General features: G+C 38.6%; 1 protein-coding gene across 1 annotated transcript in view; it reads right to left on the reverse strand.

The window, feature by feature from the left end:
- ADAMTS20 (ADAM metallopeptidase with thrombospondin type 1 motif 20) overlaps nucleotides 1-26,426 on the reverse strand; it is a 98,739-nt gene that overhangs the window by 12,109 nt on the left and 60,204 nt on the right. Inside the window, exons 13-29 of the mRNA XM_056846499.1 lie at nucleotides 26,203-26,384; nucleotides 25,976-26,112; nucleotides 25,035-25,152; nucleotides 22,775-22,870; nucleotides 20,994-21,160; nucleotides 20,755-20,884; nucleotides 19,082-19,208; nucleotides 18,494-18,704; nucleotides 17,807-17,971; nucleotides 16,916-17,080; nucleotides 16,345-16,467; nucleotides 16,145-16,252; nucleotides 15,289-15,453; nucleotides 14,798-15,076; nucleotides 13,806-13,967; nucleotides 13,183-13,359; nucleotides 369-536 (exon numbers count right to left, since the gene is read on the reverse strand). Of these exons, the coding sequence (XP_056702477.1) occupies nucleotides 369-536; nucleotides 13,183-13,359; nucleotides 13,806-13,967; nucleotides 14,798-15,076; nucleotides 15,289-15,453; nucleotides 16,145-16,252; nucleotides 16,345-16,467; nucleotides 16,916-17,080; nucleotides 17,807-17,971; nucleotides 18,494-18,704; nucleotides 19,082-19,208; nucleotides 20,755-20,884; nucleotides 20,994-21,160; nucleotides 22,775-22,870; nucleotides 25,035-25,152; nucleotides 25,976-26,112; nucleotides 26,203-26,384 (2,680 nt within the window). The remainder of the gene's footprint in view (nucleotides 1-368; nucleotides 537-13,182; nucleotides 13,360-13,805; nucleotides 13,968-14,797; nucleotides 15,077-15,288; nucleotides 15,454-16,144; nucleotides 16,253-16,344; nucleotides 16,468-16,915; nucleotides 17,081-17,806; nucleotides 17,972-18,493; nucleotides 18,705-19,081; nucleotides 19,209-20,754; nucleotides 20,885-20,993; nucleotides 21,161-22,774; nucleotides 22,871-25,034; nucleotides 25,153-25,975; nucleotides 26,113-26,202; nucleotides 26,385-26,426) is intronic.

Genomic DNA, 26,426 nt, shown 5'->3' on the forward strand with positions numbered 1-26,426 from the left:
CACACAAATAGGTATAATCTAGCCAAAGTCTAGCACTTATATATCATTGATTTCAACCAAAAACCTACTTAACTTTCCCATTTAGATCATTAGGTCTTAAATGGGCTTACCGGTATGCCTGTGAGTAAAATGCACCAGTGCAATATCTTGAGCAAGCACTATCCTTTGAGAGAAGATAACTCTAGCATACGCAGAAAAAATACCATTTTTTTTGTCAGGTGTTCCATCAAGAGTTGCTCATGTTCAGATTTTCAGTGATGTGCACCACATTAAAAAAAGTTTAATGTACGATTGTACGATTTAATAAGTATGATGTTCTCTCCATTGTACTTTGGAAACAGTATGACACAAAAGCAAGCTTGAAATACCTCCTTCCACTTGCTGACTTTCCATACAGGACACCTGGTAGTTCTGCAAGCTTTGTGGGTCCGAGGCTTCTTTAAATGTTTGCACACATTGTCCCCTAGTTGAGTTTGGAAGTTGTTAACACAAAGCACATCACGATACTTTAAACCCTTCCCGCAGGATACAGAACACTGTAAAAAACAGAAGGATTTTTATTACTTCTTTAACATCATTTAAAGCCAGTAACAGAAGCAATCATTTAGTAAATTTTAGTTGCTACTATATGCCAAATAAATACTGCTATTAGGCCACTACTCTGTTTCATCGGTGGCCAGGAAACTCAGAAGCAAGGTATGATGGCAACACACACCATCAATAGTTTGTTAAAGGGATATTGCAGCCATTTTGCTAACATGGCTAATAGCTCTATCCTCTACCCTCTAGGGCCTTGTCCAGTCCTTTAATCGTTTGAGCCAGTGTGGTGTAGTGGTTAAGAGTGGTGGACTCTGATCTGGAGCACCGGGTTTGATTCCCCACTCCTCCAAATGAGCAGCGGAGGCTAATCTGGTGAACTGAATTTGTTTCCCCACTCCTACACATGAAGCCAGCTGGGTGACCTTGGGCTGGTCACTCTCTCTCAGCCTCACCTACCTCACAGGGTGTCTGTTGTGGGGAGGGGAAGGGAAGGTGATTGTAAGCCGGTTTGAGTCTCCCTTAAGTGGTAGAGAAAGTCGGCATATAAAAACCAACTCTTCTTCTTCTTCTTCTTTAGAAAGCCAGTTAAAGATAGACAGCGATTTGCTGAGTTGTAATTAAACATGGCCTGTATATACCACTTGGTGAGCCAGTTCATTCCTTGTCCTGCTAAGAGCAGAGGGCATCCTTATGATTCTATGAGCCTGATCAGAAATATGTGGTGGAAGGAAGACAGTTAACACTCTCTTCAATACATGGAAAATGGTGTTCTGTATTCAGTTCAGGGTTATTCAAATGGAAGAGAATTTCAGTCGGAGGGGATCACAACATCTCCATATCGGTTCTCTCATTCTTCCCACAAACAAGAGTTTTCAGAATATATTCTCTACTAAGGTTCCACTGTGGCGGTAACCAGGATATTTCAGTTTTCAAGACAACTCAGTCCAGGCACTAAATTAGCTCTGCAGAGCTAGAATAGTTGTGTGTTCACCAGTTCATGCTATTGTGAACTGTCACTATATCTTGTATACCTTTGAGTTTTTCAGAGAAATGTCAGATTGGACTGTTTACACTCATGCATTCGGTGATGAAGGCTCTACTCCAAGAAAGCTTATGCCACAAGAAATCTCTTTAAAGAGCTGCAAGACTTTGTTGTTTTTGCTGCAACAGACTAACGGGGCTACTCTCTAAATCATGGGTCTCCAACAGATACCTTGTAAGCTACCACTGGCTCATTGGCTGCTGCAGAGTAGCTCATGCACCCCCTAGAAAACCCAGGGAAAGATCTGCTCCAGGCTTCTTCTTTTTTTTATAGGAACTTTAACCATTTGGTCTCTTAGGGCTAAACTTGACAATAAGCGTGACATCAATCCCCCAACCTGACTTGTGTCACATGTAACATGGGGAGACTGACATTCCCAGGAAGATAGTTTCCGAGGGTAGCCGTGTTTGTCTGCAGTACCACAGATAGAATCAGATGCAGTAAAACCAGCTAGTAGAACAGCTAGATTCAAGTTCAGTAGCACCTTAGAGACCAACAAGATTTTCAGGGTATGAGCTTTTGAGAGGCAAAGCTTTGATTCTTGAAAGCTCATACCCCCCCCCCCAATCTTGTTGGTTTCTGAGGTGCTACTGGGCTTAAATCCAGCTGAAATTCCCAAGCATTGCAAGGCCAGTTGTGGCTCACAAGCATGGTGTGTGTGTGTGTGTGTGTAGGCTCCAAGTGTTCCCTTTAGAGCTGCTTTCCCAAGCTGAAATAGCCACAGAGGGCCTGTTTGCTGCAATGTAGAGTTCCATGTGTACTGACTCCAGCCCAGGATAACTGTGCAGGCTGATGCCCCTTCCTTTCTCTGTACTATGCTCACAAGCCAAATCCAGCCCTGTAGTGCTTGGGAATGTTAGTTCCCTGATGTTACATGTGACATGAATCAGATTGTAGATCCACCCCCCACCCGACTTGTATCACATGAATTGTCTAGTTGAGCCTTTATTCACTCTACTGCTTTGAAGAGTATCACTATGGGTAAAGAAAGAGAGGGACCTAAGTGGCATTGATGAGGGTATGAGAAGAAACTTGGAGAAGTAGCTGTCTTTTTTGCAAGCAGAATGGGAGAAGTTAGAAGGATGGAAATGAAAAAGACAGAGATGCATTTCTTCTAAGCAAGAGGATAAAGTAGGTTAGGCAATGAAACAGATAGGATTGCCATCCATAATGGATGGTATCTGTAAAGATAATTTGGGATTAGCAATAATCTTTGGAGACAACATGCACAGTTGGCTCTTTGTACAATGATTCTTGTTCTCACCGCCAGCATTATGATGATAATCTTACTGCTGCAGTTCAAAAAGACTTAACACTCATTTGGGCCAAATTACCTGTTATGATTTTTAATGTGTCGTGTTGGAGTATTTTGCTTTTGTCAAAATCAGTTGGCTTGGTCAAGGTAGACATCTTCCTCTTCAGCACAATCAAAAAAGAAAATGTCACTACTGTAGTGTCTCCGTTCTCCTGGCCTGACTTTGGCTCAGATTGTAGGTCAGAAGTGAAGGAACTTGTTTCTCAAGTGCATGGGGCTCCAGTTAGGATTGGGACCATGATGAGGGGGGAGAAAGACCACCAGCCTTTCCACCCTGCCCTGTTTTCCCAAATCAAAATATATAGCCTGGGAGATGCTATTTGATGCACTGATGGGCAACATGCACAGCCACACAGTGGGGCAAATAGCACCCCCCAAGGCTGTCTGCACTTTGGAAAATGGTGTTGGAGGAAGGCTGAAATCCCTTATCTCATTGTGCCATGATCCCAATCTGAATCAGGGCCACACACAAGGTGGGAATACAACTTTCCTCCCACCTGACACATGACTGTCAGAGTCAGTCAGGTTGGGAGAACCCAGATTACTATACATTAACATGTAACATATAGTTTGGTCCTCAACTCACTTATTGCTTGGAAAAATATACACATCCACTGAGTATTATAGGTACTGTTAGTGATATTTCTTTACTAGTGATGATATTTGATTGTGCTGAAGGGGATAATGCTACCTTGACAAAGCAAACTGATTTCATCAGAATTAGAACTAAAATATTTTTATTTTTAGCAAATGAAAATATTTATAAGGCTGCTAATGTAAGGGCCATTCTTAGCCCTAAACTCCATTTAAATTCATGGATTTTGTATCTTTTTAAATATGATTAGGACTAGTGATATGTTTTCTTGTGCTAAATTTTTCAAATGCTAAAGGCTTTGTCTTGCATTACACTTAGAGGCTGTTAGGCTGGGGTGGAGGAAGAATCCATGTGAAAGACATAAAATATTCCCTGCAAGTTATTCTTTTATTTAAGCCCTTGAGTAAGATGAGACAGAGAACCTGCCGCTTTTGCTAACCTTATCATTATAAAGGCATTTCAAAGAGCAGCTTTAGAAGGATTAAGTATCAAAGCATCCTGTTGATAAGAGCTACATTAAAGTCTTTAAACTGTAAACAGAACTTGATAAATGATGGCACTTAAATAAAAGGCTAGGCAGGTGCTTGAAAGAAAGCCCTAGCATAGATTCTCTATAATCTAAAGGCTCCTCCTCCTCCCTTTCTTTAGCAGACTAGCTGTAATGCACAACAAATAATTTCATTTCCCTGTCAGACATATCAAGATGGAAATAAATTCAGTGTCATGGGATATACTGTTTCCTTAGTCAGTCCTGCCTGCCTAATATTAGCTATTCTGTACTAGTTCTTTTACCTCTGTTGGTGGTTTCTCTCATGTCAAGACTATCCACTGAAGGTGACAACATTAAGGTAAGATTATTCTGGTTTTGCTTACATTGCGGTTTCATTTCAAGACACGGCAGGTCTATTCAGTGACCTTTAGTGTGATTATAAACATAGAATACAAGCCAATGGAAAGCACCTGTCTCATTATTTTAATGGGAGAATTATGCCTGACCTTAACTCTTTCCATTTGAAATCAACAGGACTTAAATGTTGCAATCTTAAAATCACGTTCCTGGGAATAAGATTGATTGAATAAAACAGGACTTATTTCTGGGTCGAACCGCTAAGGATTGTGAAGAAATTGCTTTGCGTTGGCAAGATAATGTCCACATATAAAGAACTGCTAGCTAGTCATTAATAATTGCTTTAAGTTGCTTAAAAATTGATTATCTATAAATATTTTAAATGTTTAAAAATATTTTTAAACATGCCAAATTGGCCAAATATATAATTAATACAAATGTGCTAATACTTTACATTCTTTGAAAGAAGACAAATCCATGTTGTGACTTAACTGTTTGCAAAGTGATTATTAATTTTGTGTTGTTGTTTTAAATAAATGTAAGATACACAGAATGGACAATATATACCATATTAGATTGGTTTTGCCTCTGTAAAAATACAGTAGTACAAAGGATGAATTGATGTACAGTATAATAATAAAGAATATACAAAAATAAAATAAATATTAGATAACATAAAAAAGAAAACATGACGACCTGGGATTTCAGGAAAAAGAAAAGATAAACTAATTTGATTTCAAGAAAATAACAGTAAAATAGCATTGGAAGGAGAAAGTGAAGCAACAGCTGTGAAAAATATAGGAAAGAAACAGCTGTAGAAACTAGCTGAGTAGCCAAAAAATATCTTTAGATTGCCAACACATTTGAATACCAGTCTCTGAGAAGCAGAAAGCTTTAGAAAAAAATTGGGTAATTGGATGTTTGCCCATTTCTCACATTTTTAGCATTTACAGGCTGTTAGTACAGTAAAATATATTAAGGCACTAGCAGCTGACTAAAACAGGTTTGTTTTGAGCAATGATTAACTCACTAATCTGTTTGAACAGTTACACTACATTCATTATGGAATCTGAGAAATGTATGTCAAATAGATGAATGCACTCTGCTGGATAGGTGAGCAGATTCAACTGTCTCATTTATTAATGAAGTGATTTTCCCTAGAAATATAATGAGAATTAAAAGCTATTTTATCTACACAGCTGGTAGTGTAATGGGGTTGGTTGGGGGGGGGGGGGTTAGCCGTAAATGTACTTCCCAAATGACTCAGCCAAAGATTAGCACTTTTAAGTACATTGCTTTGAAAGGCAGCAATTTGTGCATATCCTTACGTCTGCCATTGAATTTAACAGCACTTAAAAGTGCTCAACTTTGCTTAGCACATGTAAACTTTATTGCAAATCTTAACTTTTACACCACTATCACTTAATTGCATCCATAAAACAAAACTGAGCCGCCTGCCCTACCTTGTTTTCAAAAGTTTACACTTTAAAGAAGAGCTTTTAAGGAAACTACAGAGACAGGAATTCTTCATATAGATTTTATACCTTTCCTTTAAAAGACAGAAAACCAACTTGTGCCATCAAATCATAAACCTGGTCCTCAATTACTCGAACTGCAATAAGGCCTTCGATAACTGTCAACATTAGCAGTGCAATCCTAAGCAGGTCTTCTCAGAATCCTGCTAAAGTCTAATCAATGGATCTTACTTCCAGGTAAGTATACTTCGGATTGCCCTGTAAGTCTTATTTTTCTTACACTGTGCAATCAAGTCCCAGAAGAATATTTATCCTCTTTTGAATCTACACAAAAGGGGTGAGAGAGTACATTGCAATTTGTCTAATTATGCTTTTCTGTTTGTTTTAGTGCTTACACTGCTGAGTGGGAAGCAGTAATACAACCATCTGCTGCAGTTTCTGATACCCAAGAAACTACTGGCCCCATCCATATATATTATGTTGTTTATATAAATACACATGCCGTTCCATCCACTGATTAACAGAATAGAACCCAGGACCAGATTGTTCAGATAAAGGGATGTCCAGATAAACAGGCTTCATTTCCCATGACTGAGCTCACTAAGGAAGATCTTTACCTGACACCCCAAGGCTTTCTGCAAGTTCACTTCTTTCTTTTGTCCATGTAAATTATTTTATATTTGCTTTTGTTCTCTCTCCCTTCCTCCAAGGGATTCTTGGCATTTTAAACAACTGTCCTGCAAAGTAGATTGTGTGTTACATGCCATCAAGTTGCAGCTGACGTATGGAGACCCCTCATAGGGTTTTCAAGAGAAGAGATGAACAGAGGTGGTTTGCCATTGCTTGCCTCTGCATAGTGACCTAGTATTTCCTTTGTGGCCTCCCATCCAAGTACTAACCAGAGCAGACCCTGCTAAGCTGCCAAGATCTGAAGAGACTGGGCTAGCCTGGGCTGTCCAGGGCAAGGTGTAAAGTAGATTAGTCTGCAATAAAGCAACTCATCTAAGATCACCCACCCAGTAAGCTGCATGGGAATGTAAACCCAGGTCACTGTGTCCTAATTATAACACTAACACTACACACACTGGCTCTCCAGTGATTGCTTTTAATCTTTCTGGGAAAACTGAACAGTGGCAACTCAGAACAGTGTTACAGTTATGAGTTTTCTGATTTGCTATAAGCTTTGGTTGTGCTGACTCAACATCCCTTCTAGGGAAAGGTGTCTGCTTTCTTGCTCCTTTCAATAAACATTACCTTACATTATTACATCACCATTTCAACTTGTTTATAATTTATACATGGTAATATATTCGATATCTTGTTTGCTTGTTGTCCCAAAATATGCAGTCTCTTATAGACAAGGAATGCACCACTTTTCAGCAGTCAGGATATTTTTGCTATTTTCAGTACATTTTTGAAAGAGTTTTATTTTCAGAATATGAATTTAGGCATATGTTTAAAATTTTCTACTCCACCAAATAGCAATAGAAATGCTTTTCACTCCAGAATTCATATCAAGGTTACATTCATTTGGGTCATCTCAGGGACAGAGAGCAAAAGTGTCCCTTTGCAGCTTGAAATAGATACACAGAGGAAACGCAGGTAGAGGAAGTAGCTGCACACCTTCACAAGAGCAGGCCAGTGCTACAGAAATGCAGATGAACCCCAGCAAGGAAGATAAAGAATGCCCACGGTACCACTCATAACTAACAAACACACCTAGAGCCATAAAGCCAGGAATATTAAACTGATAGACTTTTTTCCTATGACACAGGACGAGACAGTAAGGTCATCTGGTAGGGGACAGATAAAGAGGTTTTTAAACTCAGGACACAGGGAAGAAGGTGCTGTTCCAGTTTAGGCAGCTCTTCAGATGGGCACAAGCCATGATGGACTAAGCTTTCACCTAGAGGCTCCATCTTGTCCACAAGGCAGGGGCAAATTGAGACAAGCCCCAACCTGGAGATCTAAGGTAATGATGAGCTGTAACTTACTGCAATTTCAAGTAAAGCTAGCCTGTCCTAAATCAAACATTATTTGGGAGGTACCTACAGAAGGGAGAAAGGACTGCACATTTTTACCTTTCTTTGTTCCCTTGCTACGCCAGAATGAATAGAATGTGTATATTCTTTTATTTGTTTATTAAACCGTCTTATATTTTAAATGCTCTAATTCTGATCTCTGGAAAAACAGCACACCTAATTAGTCTTGCCAGCTAAAGTGTGGTAATGGAGTGGGGCAGCAAAGAAGCACACCATCCTTGGATCACAGTAGCTCCAAAGTGCAAAGCTGTGCGAGAAATGTAATGGGAGGCACAGCAATTAGCCAGGGCTTTTAAACGGCAACTGAGGTACAAAGTGTTTGATATATGACTCCATCTGGCAGGAAATACTCCTAAGAGTCACTGCTGGCCATCGGTGGTGACCCAGTTTTTAATTGGAACCCTTGGGGAGTGAGGGGGTGCGCATTGCCAAGCAGAGACTTGGGGCAGACACGGGGGTTCTTCCGACATTCCAGGGTCTGATCAGAAGGAACAGGAAAGGGCTTGCGGGTCTGTTTCTTCCCAGCATAAAAATCACTTGCATCTTAACATTCGGAACTGAACTTATAAGCTATAGTTATAATATTTAGATTCAAAACATACTAGACTGTACAATCTTGAGCACTTGCAGCTCTTGTGCAATAAACAGACTCTATTGGCAATCTGTTTAGGATTGCATTGTGGGATGTTTACACGTTAGGCCTGTGAGACTTTGTAAAGGGAGAATAAGTCAGTCTAGATCACTCTCATCCTTCCTTTGTATAATTCTCCTGCTCTTTGCTCTGTCTCCAGGCTTGAAGAACGCTTAAACTGGTTAGTGCCAGATGGCTAGAATTTGTGCGACACCAGATTCTGATGCAAACATTAGGCTTTTGAAGGGTGTAAGGAAAAACAGCAGTAATTCACCGGGTTTTTTTAGATGGCTTGAAAAGGGGACTAGATTCATGGAGGGTAGGTACTTCAATGACTGCTAGCCACGGTGACTAAAAGGAACCTCCATGGGCAGAGGCAAAATACCTCCATTCACCAATGATAGAGGACAACATCAGTAGACGACCTTGACCTCTACGCCCTGTTTATTGGTCCTCCAGGGTAACTGGTTGGTAACTAGGTAAAAGCAGGGTGCTTTCCACCAGCGTGTCTTAATATGCAGACAATGATTTGAAAATGAGTCTGTTTCACCATAAGAAGCTAATGATAACCAGTATATAAGAACAAACTAAATAACAGCAAATGGTCAGAGGGTATATATGAGGAATGGGCCTTAATTGATACACAATTTTTTTAAAAGTAGCTGTGGAGGACATGAGAAACTTATTAACACAAAAAGGTTAGCCATTATTATTTATACCTTGCCTCTCAGCTTCTGAAGTTCTGTGTGGAAAGAGCATAATTTCTACAGGAGAATTTTTCATTATTTATTTTGAAAGACAGTATCTATTTTCATTTGAGAACATCCCACTAAGGCCAATGAAATTTAGGGGTTTTCATGCAAGCATTTTTCAGCTAGTGAAAATTGTCTACACTAAGCTGTATAATGGTGTGACCATTTCTAATTGGGCATTAACAGAAGCATTTGTACAATTAAGTTATAAAGAGCTAACAACATGGAATACAAAATCTGACTGCATTTGCACAGAGGGTTTGGATCACTGAAAATAAAATAAAATTTGTTGCATTAGCACCTTATAGATTAACTGAAAAATATCTCATCCCATCTGTTTTTATACATACCTCTTTTAGGTTATTTCTTGATTCTTCCAAAAACAGGCTAAATCATTATTTAGGATGCTGCAAAAAGAATGAGCTACAACTCAAACCTTGCCTTTTCACAACATCTGCAACCTGGTATGAAATAGTAAAACTTATATAATAATTTTACAAATTTGGTTGAACCAGCCTTCATACTCAGCAAGAATGGCCACACATCGCTGCAGTAATATAAACAATAAAAAACGTGAGCAAAAACCCTCACATCTCTTACTACAAGCAATGAAACAATAACAAAGCTCATCAGGGAAAGCCACAGTGCACTACTATGTGAACAAGCCAGGGGATAATTAAGGCCAAATACTTATTTCCAATGTTGGATGCTATATCCACACCAGGAACTAAGATGGTCACTGGGCCACACTGAACATTGGCTGTTTTGGCACTTGAAAAGGCATTGGGGGGGGTGGGGGAAAACAAGATCACCTTGCAATTTTTAAACAGCTAAATTTCCCTCAAAAATGGCATAAGCAGACATGGGTTGGACCTGTGGCTGCTGTAACGGGTAGTTTGGCTCAGTACTGTCTCTGTAAACCAGGGGTCCAAACAGGAACTTAATCCCAATGATGTCCCAGGTTTGTTCCCATAGCAGCAAATCATGGTTTTGCCATTGTCTCTGAACCAACCCACTGTATGGTGCAAGTAGATTACATATTTCACCTATTTTAATCATTTAACACTAAGAGGCTAATGAAAATAAACACTTTACATATATATGTAAACACTTTCACACACACACACACACACACATACATATGTAATAGGTAAAGGGGACAGGGATCTGCTATACCTGGGGATGGGGGAAGTCAGAGGTCTACACCAGGATTGGGGAATTAGTAAAAATCCCCCTCCCACCTCCCACACATCTGCATAAATCATCCAGTGGATCCTACCCTATGTTGGTGCAGTTACATATAACAGACCTTATTTGAACCTCTAAAATTAGTTAACACGAGACCTAACATTATTACCTAACATTACCTAACATTATGCTCAATGCTGAAATTCCAAGTAACCTAAATGTTCACCATTTAGCAGAAATATTTCATTCTGCTATCACAGAGATGTAATTTTCCACAGACATATTAGAATTGCAAACATCTAGTAAGCAATAGTTAAATAACTGAAATTGTCATAAACTTAAGGAATTATTTATTACAATATTTTTATACTGCCTTTCTCTGCCAAACAACCGACTCAAATTTTGCACCTGAAATATTTTTCTCTACATCATAGTTGGGAATGTATGTAAACCCCACTGACTGCTCTACTGGTTTCCTAGTTCAGACTACATTTTGGAAAATAACTATTAAGTCTGCACATATAACCATGACAAACACTACACTGTTTCAATCATTAATATGCTTTTGAAATGTCAGAATTTTCCCCTTTGACAAAAATGGTACTGAAACAAAGTAGAACATTTATTGACATAAAAAGCTTCATTCCAAGGTTAATAACACACTTCCATATCGCAGGTTAATTCTGAATAGGGATACAAAATGATAGGATGCATTAACAAAAGCACATTTAATTATAAGCATAGCCACAAAAACATGCAGCAAAGGAATCAAAAACTTACTATTTCACATAGATGGCAAATGACATCCATATAATCAAGTAATTAATCAGACAAATTATTAATTCTGTTTATTCTGTTAGCTACAAGACAATATAACATCAACACAGAGCTTTTCATTTTCCATGTGTTACAATCAATACATTAAACTTCATTTTAAAATGTCTTTTTCAACACAGATGAACTAGCTGCTCCAGACTTGGTTTCATTGTGTGAATTGTAGGTCAGTCACTTATTGATTGTTCTTTTCTTCCAAAGATCTTAAAAAGCCATTACTACGTAGCAAGACTGGTTAGGTTTTTTTAAAACCCTTTGAACAAATATAAGTAATGAGGTATCCAGATGTTTGACAAAATGCAGCAGATCAGGAAGAGGTATAAGACTGCAGTTGGTTTTGAAAACCAAGATGTCTGATTCTTCCTTCCCTTTTAATATAAAAGACTATTAAAATATAAATACTATAAAAAGATTTCATGATACATAATTCAATCTTTACATTAACAAATAAGTACATTTTCTTATATACAATTAAATCTGACTCATGCTCCTACTTTTTCTCAATAAATGAATAAAAGAAAATTGAAAATTGCTCAGTAATGTATGGTATCCACACTTACTTAAATGTAACTGAAATAAATAGTAGCTGCATCCATTCATTATTGGATATTGCACTATAGCCACCATTTCCAACTGGATTAGCTTGTCCACGCGGGAAGATGCAATGGTGAATGATTGTTATAGCACAACAATAGCACAATATCCAACAATGAGTAGATTCAGTCAGTGTCTACTTCCCGGTCAGGTTAGACCCTATGCCTCCCTTCATCCAAGGTCTATCTAACAACTCTTTTCTGCTAAGCCTTCCTTAGCAAAAAGAATTCACAGGATCTAACTTGGCAGAAAGGGGTCCTTGGATCCAGTTCACTGGGCTGGGAACCAAAGTAACAACTGCATCTCCTTTTAAGTGGGAACAAAGGTAAAAAGCAAGCAAACACAAAACTTTGCACCTTCACAAAACAGGACCAGGCCAGACAAACTGCTAATGGAATCAGAAATTAAGAAAAGGGTAGCTTTACATGTGCAGACACTGACCAGGGTTTAAATAAAACTTTTGACTGAACCCAGTTATCTTTCACATTATCAGCCCAATCCCATGCACGTTTACTCAGAAGCAAGACCCACTGAAATTCAATGGGACTCTTCAGTAAGAGTGGATAGGATCACAGACTCCAATCTGTGTTGGCCATAATAATTCTTGAGCTAGTTCAGTGATGTTCCTTCCCAAATAAATAAATAAATAAATAAATGAGAAAAGAAAGAGCCCTGCATTTGGCTGCAGGGCCTTTTGGGGTAGGGGAGGGGGGAATGACAGCTGTCAAAAAGTTAATGGCTACAATTGCATTGTTCCTGGTATTAACAATGACAAACAAGAATTCTGTCATAACTGCGTGTATATTTATACAAAGACAACATTGATTAGTAACTGTTTGCATTCAACCAACACATACTGTAAGGCTGGCATGATATTAATTATTGAGAACAGAACAAACAGGCTATATACAATGAAACGTTTGATTATTACTTTTTATATACAAAAATAAATATGTAGATAACATTATAAAATAGTAGGCTTACTTTTTAAAACAAATCCCAAATAGATTCTTATTCTTCAAACCCTTTTAGTAACCAAGTCAGTAACAAACCAAGTAGATTAGGAAAGTATTTCTTGTAAAAGCTATATAAAGCATAATTCCACTACTACTAGACTTAAAGAAAAAGCTGCCCTTAAATTGCCACTTCCAGGGCTTGAGGAAGTGTAGCAGTCACAGTTGTGGGGTACAAGGCCAAATACTAAAATATACATACAACAAAATATACAAAAATATACACATGTATTCAAACAAAACTGTTACATAAAATTTATAATAAAAAGTATCCAGGGAAATGAGAAAAAATATGTTAGTCAATACTATCGTACCGGTTTCCATGGTCCACGATGCCATGAAACTTCATCAGGACATGAATGTATGTTACATTGTGCTGCATCAGGTGGTTTTTCTAGCATTTCACAGTTTTGATCACTCAACACCTGGCCACTGGGAAGCTGGCAGATCACCAATCTTGTTTTTATTCCATCTCCACATATTTGAGTACACTATAAGAAAAACAGAAAGCTTCATTAAGTAATTCATTAATGCTTCTGCATTAAAATGAGTTATATAGTTGATTGTTTACCAAGGTAACAATCAGAACTATATCCTGCCCTTCTTTCAGAGAACTCAAAGTGGTATGCCTGCAGCTCATTCTTTCCATGCACATAATACGTTAATGGATAACACCTATGGAAGAGGGCATATGCATGTAAATAAATATCTTTTCTGCAGTTATTTAAATCAAACAATGCAGTTAATATGCATTTTCAGACTGGAGCTTCCCACAATGTATGACCTTTTGTCTGTGAGGGTTGACTAATTCCTGGCAATGCCTTTTCAGGAGTCACAGGGGCTTCTGGGGGAAGGAGGATCTGGGGCAGATCTGCCTCTCACATGCCTGTAATCACAGTTCATAAGATTCAACCCATTATCTATGTCTCCATCTTACTTCTCCCCAGTTCCCATAGATCCATCTTGGACAGGGACCCAAATCACAATGCTTTGAAGATGGTGGCTTCATTGTCTCATCACAGTAGCTGACACTTCTTCCGTCTCCATCCTGGCACACCACAACCCGACGGTGAAATCCACCAGCACAAGTACTTGAGCACTAGTAAAACAAAAAATCATATATATCTATATCTATATATCTATATCTATATAGATAGACAGACAGACAGAGATATTGCATTAGTTGTGTTGAAAATGAATAACAAAAAATGCTGCTTAAAAAGATAGCCTAGATTATTAGAAGTTTGCACTGAAACATAAAATAACCAGAGCAAGTTTCCATTATCTTCCTATCACTATTTAGTAAAATAGTGCCTTGCATAGTAACCACTCCATAGGTTTGCAAAAAAAAGGGGGGGAGGGGGTTCTTGGGACTCAAATGTTCTCAGGCGGAGCCACCTATGTGGTCAGCATAACTCTAACATGTCTATATCTCTCCCTCTTGTTTGTCAGCACACCAGCATCTTCACAGGCAGACACTAACACTGCAGCCCTAAGCAGAATTATGCCTTTTTAAGGCTACTGACTTCAATGGACTTGGAAGGGTGTAACTCTGCTTAGCACTGAGCTGTGAGTTTCAAAAAAGTTGCACTCCTCTGAACAAAAATCAGTTCAGAAAGGAATCTGTGCACTGACTTTCTTAAAAGAGTTTTGACAATTAGTTCTACATAGATGGTTTTAAAATAAGAAAGCAGTTCATGAGTCCACAAAATATCTTATCCAAAAATAAACAAAATCACAAGAAATGAAGCTTTGTTCAAGAAAAAGCTGATAATTGATTCAGAACTTCTATATTTATAGGTTTTTATAGGTTTTCAGAATCATTTTTAACAACAGCCAACAGTCCAACTTGATAGAGCCTACATTCTTGGCTAATTAATTACATTATAAACGTTAAACATTATATAAAATAAACAATAGTTTGCTTACTGCTCCCCAGGGTCCTGTCCTCCACTGGTTCCCTCCAGGAGAAGGATGGTTTCTTGCACTGTCTTGAGAATGCTGGACTTTGTGTATTGAAGGGTAATCCTGATCTACCAAATGGCCTGGATAGTCATGGTGATAAACTGGCCGGCAGGGTGGCATGTTACATTCTTGTTCTTTTGCTGGACGGCCTTCGGGATCACAGTAATTCTCATCAATTTGTTGATGGTGGTTGACACAGACAACTTGTCTTGTTACTATTCCATTACCACATGTAACTGTGCACTGACCAAAAATTAACCCAACATTTATGTGACACAACATAACATCAAAAATTAATAACCAATGAAAACTATTTATAATTGAAATTAATAACTATCTAGATTTGGAAGAGAAGAGCCAATATCTCCTTGCATGCTTCTTCAGAAACTAGGCACAGTAAAATATCAAGCTAAGTGCATATTCAGGCTAAAATAAAAATAAAATAAAATATTTACAGGTGACCAACTTCCAGCTTGCCAAACTCCACATGGATTAAAGCAGCTTGCAAGTTCTTCTGGTCTGGGTAAATGTGCACAAAATGATTCTTCTGCTACTCTGCCATGACCATCCCGACAGGTTACATAACGAGCACGATTTCCTCTTCCACATGATGCAGAACACTACAAGGAAGAACAGAGGCCAAAATCATACCTAAAGAAGATATCCACTGATGGAAGAGATTTTCAGTGGAGCAGACCTTTATTGCTCCTCCATCCCCAGCTGCAGCCTAAATTCCCCCAAAAATACAGGTTCTAGGGGACAGGGAACCCAGAAACAGCACGAGAGGAGTTAGAAATCTGCAGCAGAGAATCAACCCCCTTTCCATTGAAGACACTTCCAAGTAGTGGATCCAGGCCACTACTACTTTAACCAAGAACACATGCACAGTCATAAAAGCTGAATAGGAATAGATCCCTTTTACTCAGATATCAAAGGTAGGAAGGGTACCACTCTAAATGAAAATGAGGATGCTCTCAAGGTACTATGCAGAGCTTGGCATGCATATTCAAAACCCAGAGAACTTGTGACTGGAGTGATTGTGAAGAAGAAATCAGTGGTCAGGAGACAAAGGCGATGTTAGCAATTACATTTTCAAGAATGAAGGACTGAACAACATTTTTGAAAATAAGGAAGGAGAATTTTGTCTATCTCTTTTTCTTGCCAAAAGCAGATAATTCTTTTTTTTAAAATTATCTTTGAGGTCAAGAATGTTTTTAAAAGGAGTAGAAGTTTAATGAAAAAGGATATGAAAATGGCAAAATATTTTTTTCTTATATCCCCATCTACAAACTTGCTTTCACTATTACTCACTGGAGTCCATGATCCAAATCTCCACTGAGTCACTTTGTCAGTCTGGATGACAGGAAGTGATGTTGGCCATAGTTTGATTATTTCTGTGCAAGAAGACATTTCACATTCCTGTTGGAAGAGAAGTACATTCTGGAAACTTTAGGAGGAGGTGGGATTTTAACTTTTCTGTTAATTTTCAAAACAAAGTGTGTTTTGCTTACATTACTGTCTCTTGGACGGGTAGCAGCATTGCATTCTGTCTCATCATCCAAAATAGTTCCATAAATACCAGAAACACATTTGACAGCACGCATTTGGTAACCACGTCCACATGTCACAGAGCACTAGACATGAACAAATTCATAAGAAAGAACAACTTCAGACTTTGCTTCTACTTATCAAACTTTCCTTTGTTCCACCAAGTTTTCCCTCATTTCTTTAATGAAGCTTTTTCTAGATAGTTTCAATGTTATCTTACCTGCTGCTCCATTTTATTGGGAATGTGTGCTGTCTAAGAGCCAAATACCACAATATGTTTGGCCACAATTCAGGCTGCAGTTGCTCCAAACCAACTTGCTTTCCCTATAGCCACTTGGGCCTGATTTGGATTGGGGCTGTGGCACTGGGGGAGGAGGAAGTAAGTTCCCCACTTCTATCATTCGGCTACAGGGGATGTGAGTTCGATTGTAGAAACTCCAACCTGAATTGTGGACAAACATGTTGTGATGTTTGTTCCTCAGTGATAACCTCAAAAGCTGAAAAAGTATTATCTAAGAATATACATATACTCACAGCTCCCCATGGTCCCACTTGCCATGCTGCACAGTCATTAAGTTCACAAAATCTCTCTCTTTCTGGTATGGAGTTCTGATTGCAGAAAACATCTTGCAGTTGTTCATCATTCACTTGACACCTTACTTGTCGATGTTGTGTACCCTTCCCACATGTCACAGGACACTGCAAGGTTACAAATGTATCAAAAATGGCAAAATATTACAAAATTAACACCAGTTATTTTGCTATCTTTCATTAATTCTGGAAATCAGTCAATCAGCCATGTACTGCAATGTATGTTTTCTAAACTACAAAGCATATATGGTGTTCTCTCATGAACTTTATCTAATTTACTTTAGACATCGTTTCACACTTGATTTACTACTAAGATGCAAGACTGAGCTCATATTAAGGTTCTATGACAAATAGTCATTAAATCTCTATCATTCTGTAATACTCCTATAATCCTGTAATTCCTATAGCATCCACCGCAAAGCTCAAGGAAGCATATAAATAAAGTTTATAAATATAACAATAAAATAACATAATTCAGAAGAAACTCTAACAGAAGGTAACACGAAATGACAGCATATTTTTCACATCCAATGTCTTCAACAGGGACATAAAATGTCCTCCCCATCAAATAACTTAATTACCTTCTAAACTGAAAACACTCCATAGATTATGAAGACTGGAAGTTTGGACTCTAAGGGATCATTTCCTGCACAACAAGGCTAAGGACTGTCTAAACCACAATACCCTTATCCAATAGTCAATAAGTGTAAAAGGACTTTCAACCCCCTTGACAACCTTGCATTGCCACATTTCCCAGCAGCTGCACAAGTATGCCCCACTCCTGAGAAAGATATAGTAAAAGTAGTAAAAGAACAACAAATTTGTATGTGTTACCTCACTCCAATCACTAGCAATCCAGCTGGGACACAAAAACTCATTGCAGTTCTGAGTTACCATCTTTGGAAATTCATTGCATTCTCTCTCTGCAAGCCGACGACCAAAGTTGTTCATACAGAAAGCTTCTCTTGTTCTTGTACCTTGCCCACAACTCCTAGAACACTGTTTTTTTTTTTTGGGGGGGGGGCATTGAAAAGGCAAAAAAGTACCCTTATAAAAATAAATTTAAAATGCACCTAGTATTCATACTAGAGTAAAAGCAATACATCTCAGAGACCCTGGTTCAAATCCCTACTTGAGCCATGGAAGTACACTGGGTGACCTTTGGCCAGTTACACCCTCTCAGCCTAATCTACTTCACAGGATTATTGTAAGGATAAAATAGAGGAGAGGAGAATGATCTAAGCTGTTTTGGGTCCCCATTGGGGAGCAAGGAGGGGTAAATAAATAAAATAATCTACACATAGTGCTGGTTGAGATAAATTTAGCATCTTGTTCTCCAGTTGCATGAGACAATTCATAAACTGTTGATCTCAACACTTTTAAAATATATTATCTGTGAAAGTTTGCAATGGGTTATGTACAAACAAAACTTTCCGTTGCTTATCAGCAAATAAACAAAGAGCCCACAACATAGTTTAATGTAAAACCCAACCGTAAAAGTACAAGATTCTAAATTTGTACCTCTGACCATCCTGTGTAATGCCAGCTTGTTAGAAGACAGTCTCCATGGCAGGGTTCTCGGATTGGTGGTTTCTCCTGATCAGCACAGTATTTATCATCCACTGGAACACTCAGTCCCTTTGAAACAGAGTACTTCATACAGTGGATGTCTAAAGACCGAAACCCTGGGCCACACCGAGTTGAGCACTCACTTTTGCCATTGTTATGCCACCTATAAGCATAAACTATTATATAAAACTAAATATGTTTTAGTATATGTATATATATAGGTAACCTAAATTCACTTTGAAGGTATTCAAACAGCATGGGAATCAGTGAAAGAAAAAAATAAACATGTGTATTTGTTGCTTTCCAATGACGCAATTCAAGAAGCACCTTAAGTCTCACTTAATATAATAAAAAGGTGGTAAATGTAACAAATTAACCCAATTTGTAACTCATAAATAACTCTGACATTCATTTTAAATATAGAATACATAGCAAATTGCATAAAAGAAGTTCTAATTTGTGCATTCAATTTTATAAATATATCAAACCAAGAAGTGTTTAAAATCAATCTCATTTTATAAATACTGCTGTGTGCTTTACCTTAATTCACAATCTGTATTACATGATTCTGTTACGGTTTTCAGCCGTGCTATATGTTCACATCTTTGGTCAGACACTTCCAAATGATCAGTCTTCCTTATGCATGTAACTTTTCTTCTTCGAAGACCTTGAACAGAATAATTAGAAGAGGTTAAACAAGACATTCAGAAAAACAGGATAGTTTAGGAAAACATGAGAGGTTATTTTGCTTTTGTTTAAAAACTAGGTGAAACTAGAAATTATTTTTCAGGAGGATGTTAACTTTCCTCCACTGCTTCTGTGTTCTGCTGTTTATGGAAAAGGCCAAAGTGGGAGAAGGAAAATCTGTCATATTGCTGTGGGCCAAATTTAAAGAATTTGTCTGGCCAGACCATAGAGTCAGAACCAGACTTTATCTGTAGTCATAGACCATCAAATAGACCATAGAGTCATTAATGGAGTAATCTGACTCCCATCCTTGTGACACACTGGACTCTGAGTGTAAACACGTAGCGGAGGTGTCAATTTGTTGAGATAGATTTCACCTCTCATTTTTTTGTATGTATTTTCTGGCATGTTGAATTTTTGGATAATTTGCTCCACCCTCAATGTAACATTGAAACATTTTTTTGGAAGAGATTTCTCCCTACATTTTAGACTAGTCTAGAAACATCATTCATGTTTTCATGGAGCAATATCCTACCACGTTGTGTGCAAAAAGTGTTCTGCATTGTTCTGCATTACTACAGCTTTTTCTGACCCCTGGAAAGAAGTCTTAGAGTAATGAGACCCATGATGGGGTACAGCCACACGGGTTGGGAGGCAGCAAGAAAGAGGAAAAACAAGGAGTTGAAATTGCTCTTTCTTCTTCAGCATACATAGCCAATGAGGAGGAGGCAATTTCATCCACTTGACCCTCCTCATCCAGCCCACTGACCCTTACAGCAGTTTCTCTGCTCAAATCCTGTGACTCTAGAAATTATCTTTCCAGGGGTTGGAAAGACCTGCAAGGAATGTAGAGGAAGGCTGGAAATCTCCATATACTTCTACACAGAGATAGTAAGATACTACCCATTATTTTGCAGATTGTTTTTAAGGCTGAGGATGATGGAAAATTATGAATAGAATTCCCTTATAAGACAACAAAGATCCAAAGGTCTACTCTTTATAGTCCAGTATATTGATTCATGCAGTTACCAACCTGATGCCAGAGGCCAAAGCCTCCCTTCTGTTACTGCTCCCAGTAGCGGTTAGAGTGTCAGACTAGGAAGATCCAAGTCTGAAGCCTCACTTTACCATGAAAGCTTGCTAGGAGATACTTGGCCAGTCACAGTCTCTCAACCTAACCTACTTTACAGGGTTGTTCTGAGGACAAAGTAGAAGGGAGGATACAGTGGAAGGGAGAACAATTATGTAGGCTGCTTTTGATCCCCTTTGGAAAGAAAGGCAGGGTATAAAAGAAGCAAGTAAAGCCTTCAAGTTGTACAAATCATTAAACTGAAAATTAAGTCAGATTTTCAGCTTATGAAAACTGCTATATTCAAACCACGTTTGAGAAATAGTGTGACAGATTGTGACTACTGTAATATCTTAACTATAATTTAGTAAGTAAGTTATTGTTACGGCCATTGGCCAGCATAAAATAACAAAGCAATAATATCTTAACCATAATTTCAATGAGAAATTCACAATACCTTGGCACATTTTGCTGCAGTCTTGCCAAAGCCCATATGCATTCCATGTAAACAGATCACTCCCCTCTTCTACAGGAATATTAAATGAATAGCGCACATCAGGGCTGTACAAATTCCCAACACACAAGACCTAAAAATGATAATTAAACAAAACCATTTTTTAAATTATATATATATTTTACTTCTGGTGTATTAATAAATTCAGAAGCTTACCATCTAATAAAGCATCAAAGTTTCACCTGCAAGAGAATGCCCTCTTTGAGCCGCCCAGTGGTGTTTATTCGCTCTATTGTGTTGTTTGAACCACTGTACTCAAAATTAACTCCAAATATACTGATTTCCTTCTTCGACAGGCTTACCACAAAATTTCCATTCAGAAAAAAATTCCCTTGAGTATTAGATAATGCTGTAGTAATATTAACAGAGACAATATCAGTGCATCCTTTGTTCATATTTCAGCTCAAACTGTTCATCATGCTTCATGAGAAATTTTCATACAGGGCTCTTAAAAAAGAAAAGTGATGCTAACAATTAAGAGTTCCATCATTATGTGTACATTCTTCATTACCTTTGTGTACATTCTTAAACTTCTGGCACACAATAAATATAGTATTGTCGAAGGCTTTCACGGTCAGAGTTCATTGGTTCTTGTAGGTTATCCGGGCTGTGTGACCGTGGTCTTGGTATTTTCTTTCCTGACGTTTCGCCAGCAGCTGTGGCAGGCATATTCAGAGGCGTAACACTGAAGGACAGTGTCTCTCAGTGTCAAGTGTGTAGGAAGAGTAATATATAGTCAGAAAGGGGTGGGTTTGAGCTGAATCACTGTCCTGCAAAAAGTATCAAAGGTAATGTGCTAATCATTGTCCTGTAAGTATCAAGGTAATGTGATACTTACAGGACAATGATTAGCACATTACCTTTGATACTTTTGCAGGACAATGACTCAGCTCAAATCAACACACCTTTGATACTTTTGCAGGACAATGACTCAGCTCAAACCAACACACTCAGCTCTTCCTGTAAGTATCAAGATAATGTGCTAATGAGGGTGTGGTATGTTAATATGGAACCATTGTATCCTGAAGTGATCTGTTAATGTGTGAAATCCAAAGCTAATCTGCATGGCTATTGTGGACTGTAGTCTTTGTTAGTCTGGAGGTTTTCAGGACAGGAAGCCAAGCCTTATTCATTCTTAAACTCTCTTCTTTTCTGTAAAAGCTGTGCTGATGTTTATGAATTTCAATGGCTTCTCTGTGCAATCTGACAAAATAGTTGGTAGAATTGTCCAGTCTTTCAGTGTCTTGGAATAAGACACTGTGTCCTGTTTGTGTCAGCACAGCTGCTGGTGAAACGTCAGGAAAGAAAATACCAAGAACACGGTCACACAGCCCGGATAACCTACAAGAACCAATAAATATAGTAGTTCCATAAAAACATTACTTGCTGAGGAAGAGGAAGAGACTCATAGGATGGTAATGATAGCACCAAAGAAGGTATGTGTGTCTGCAGGACCATCTGAGTAGCTCAGGTAGTTAAATCAAATATCAATGTACCTGGAGATAAATCATCTGTAGCCATGGGGACAAACTGAAACAGCAGCCACAGAGCCAACTGAACAAATGTCAGTGCAGAGGATCAGCTTTAATGCTTTGTCTTGCCAGTGATCATTACAGAATGCAGTTAAGATGCATTTTTTAAAAAATTGTTGAGTAGGATCCCATACAAAATCTCTAACAACTGAAGTGATTTCCATCAGCAAAGCAGGGCTTCCCCACTCCCCCCACCCCCAAATGCCCCTCAAAGTATCCCCGGGAACAGGAGACCACCCCACAGAACAGCATGAGGGGGAAAACTGGGAATGACATGGGAGGGAAGAATTGGCAAAACTGGCTCTTCTGCTGGATCCAAGCACATCTAAAATCTGTGATGGAACCAGAGATTTTCAATAATGATATTAAGAAACTTCATACGCATCCAAAGAAGCTTCAGAGAAGCTGGATTTCAGATGTGAAATGCTTACCAAGATAGTTGTCATCTTCTGGGTTCCCTGAATAGCTGTGCTGATATATTTCAACATTTGTTGCTCCTATGGGGATTTTTACTACAATGTTGTAGCCTGGAATACAATTACATATAAAATCAATCCTATTACCGACTAAGAATATTCACGTTTGCTCAACTTGAGAAATTAATTCTGCTGTTTCTGTTCCTGTACTTTACAACAATTAAAGGGCTACTGCTAGATAGCTTCATTAGAGGACAAAAAAACCCCATTTAATTACTATACATAATAGCTTTGTTTTACTTCTAATAAGAAGCTGGCCAGTAGTTTATTAATTGTGTTTATCATATACCAACATGTATTTATTTATTTACTTCAATTACCCATCTTTGTCCCTGACAATTAAGGGAGATTAAATAAAAGGTAAAGGTCCCCTGTGCAAGCACCAGGTCATTCCTGACCCATGGGGTGACGTCACATCCCAACGTTTTCTAGGCAGACTTTGTTTATGGGGTGGTTTGCCAGTGCCTTTCCCAGTCATCTTCCCTTTACCCCCCAGCAAGCTGGGTACTCATTTGACCGACCTCAGAAGGATGGAAGGCTGAATCAACCTTGAGCGGACTACCTGAAACCAACTTCCATTGGGATCGAACTCAGGTCGTGAGCACAGCTTGGGACTGCAGTACTGCAGCTTAACAATGCAATAAAGACCAGTATAATCCATATAATAAACAATGCAATACGAGAGGTAGAAAAAAAGGGGGGGAAGCCTGCCTGAATTTTTCACACACAGTTACAACTATAACCCTATTCCCTTTATAAAATGCCCTCCTGAACAGTTCTATATTACACAATCAAGTTGAAAACAAAATGATGTATCAAGTGACAATGCATATCAGATTAATGCTAAACACACGTGAGTAAATATAGGATTCCCAATGGGTTGCATACATTTAATAATGCTGGGATAGCCTTATGTGAGATGTCTTTTTGAATCATTTGCCATTGGCATAGTTAGCAACATGTGGGGAGGATTATGTTAAATAGTCAACCATAGAAGTCAACCATAGCAAAAATTTAGCAAAAGGAGTCAGTCAAAGCTGGTATTGTGTTTTAAAAGTTTATGCTAAGCACACAGAAACTATAATCCATGTGTGTGTGTGTGAATCTCCATAGGGATCGGTATGACCCCATGCTAGCATAGGTGCCATTTTATCACGGGATAAAGTGGCAAACATACTGGCAGAGGGCAAACACGCCAGCGTTCAGGAGCGACGGAGCTCTGCCAGCTCCCACTACCAGTGTAGCCAGTCCTTGAACTAAATCCCAGAAGAGAATGGTCATGCTGGCATGGGGGAGGCATTCCCAGGGTGTTCCCGGGGGTGGAGCTGCCTTTAGGCAGCTTCCAAAGCCCTTTCAGCCCGGGAACACCCCCTTGACCAGCGGTGGGGATGCACCACCTCATCCCCTTCTGTATTTTTATTTTTAATACCTTTTTTTTCACCGTGGTAGCCAGGAAGCCTCAAGGAGGTGGCATGGCTCCGTTGCTTCTGGCCACCACGGATCTACCCCCCTTTAGGAATGAGCTGCACAGGAGAGAAATGACGGCAATGAGGGAACAAAAATTCACATCTTAAAAGTACAGTTTTTATACTTAATTCCAAACCTACAAGGTTTCCCAGTCTTTCACACTTCCCTTGTAAGAGGGCAAGTCATTCAGAGTTTAGACACGTCATTCAAAATAGGCTAGTCTTATTTTAGGTATTCAATAGGAAGGAAAGGGGTTGTCTCTGACAATCAGAATGTGGGGAGCTGTATGCAAATGTTCCCTCCAAAAGTTAGCATCAATGAACTTCCTGAATATCATGCAGGGTTTTTTTAAACACATTTCAGGTGCATGCCAGGTTTCATTGTTTTAATGAATATGTGTTATTACTGTACCTATAGGCTGGTTAATGTTGTTACCTGCCCTGAGCCTGGATTCAGCTTGGGAGGGCGGGATAGAAATTTAAGATAATTAATAAATAAAAGTGGGATGCAGACACTGAAGGTAGACTGCAAGGATCTTCCAGGTGTTGTGTCAGAATGGGTGGGCAACTCTATATGGATGGATATCATAATCGTTCTGCATATATCCTGTATCCTATTTTAGACCATGCCTAATCTACTCAAACAGTACAAGCAATGTTCCCTTCTTACATGCCACTCTCTGGATTTTTCCAACTCAGATTACTGTGAACACACTGTAAAACAGTTATAAAGTTACAAAGAAGCTTACCATAATGAGCACTGTTGAAAGTACCAGAAAGAGTCCTACATGATGAATTATCACCACCACAGATTCCACACTTATCTCTTCTGACCTTAGAGTTTAAAACATGATCACAGCCAGCTTGCTAAAAGAAAATATTAATATTTGTTTATAATCATACACATTTTCTTCTTGCCTCTTTTTCACTGCCCCCTTCCCCAAATCATAAAATCTATTTCATCCTTTTAAAAGGCTCACACACTTCTCTTCCCAAATCTCATGCATGTATTCCTTCTTCCCTTCTTAATTTGGAGATAACTATGGTTAGTCTTAGCCTGTGTTACTCTTTACAGAAAATTATAGTAAGAAAATCCAGGTGCATCTTTAAAACTTTTATGGTTTGTGTAACATCTGCATTGATCGGTTCTTGGTATTTTCTAAATACCAAGACCACGGTCACAGCCCGGATAACCTACAAGAACCGATGAACTCTGACTGTGAAAGCCTTCGACAATATCTGCATTGATGTTTCTGTAACCATAGTTATCCCAGACAACAATTTGCAACTCTGCCTCTGACCTTAGTTTCAAACTATAGAACAAACTCTGGACAACGGAAACATTGTCCAGACACAGTACTAACAACAGCTGTAACCAAAATGAATGATCAGGAATGATCAAACAGGAGGAGGACCAAAGCATGCCCAATCACCCAACTGTTGGTTCTCATGATACCACGGGCTCTCTCTTCCTAGAGCTGCTGTCTTTATTCTTACCCATGTCATCTGATAAATACTTCTGAGGACTTGGCTATCATGAGATAACTGTAGTCATCACATGAACAACATAGTTATCAGAATACACTCCAAACTGAACTTAATCAATACGTATATTTCTTCGACAACCTGTTCAGACAACAGGTTTTCAGCCTTTCTGCTATTTTACATAAACTCACTATAATGAACTTACCCTGCATAAACCCTGAACACATATATCGTAAGTATCTGTTCCGCAGGGAGTACCATCAACAACTCTGTCTTTCAGCTGATAGTAGGATGTTGTGCCAGAAACACGGCAAAAAAGCTTACAGCGATCCTTCATAGAAACTGTTGAGGGAAGGGGAATCCAAATGTATCATTTGTGAAGCTTTATGCAAATTAATGTGTAATTAAGAAAGTAATTTCCTAATTACTTACTGCCACTATATTTCGGAAGCCAGCGAACAGCAGATGTTAGTCCATTGATGTTGAAATGTTTGCCATCGAATTCAGAACACTGCTGCTCTCGAAACTCTTGTTTCCCTTTTGGACATGAATTGATACTACATGATCGAAATTTCATCCTGCGACCAACACAGTATTTTCCTCCATGTTTTGGCCTAATTAAAATTTCATTTTAAAATATTAAGAACAGTTACTTA

The sequence above is a fragment of the Euleptes europaea genome, chromosome 3 (assembly GCF_029931775.1).
Source record: "Euleptes europaea isolate rEulEur1 chromosome 3, rEulEur1.hap1, whole genome shotgun sequence".
Taxonomy (NCBI): domain Eukaryota; kingdom Metazoa; phylum Chordata; class Lepidosauria; order Squamata; family Sphaerodactylidae; genus Euleptes; species Euleptes europaea.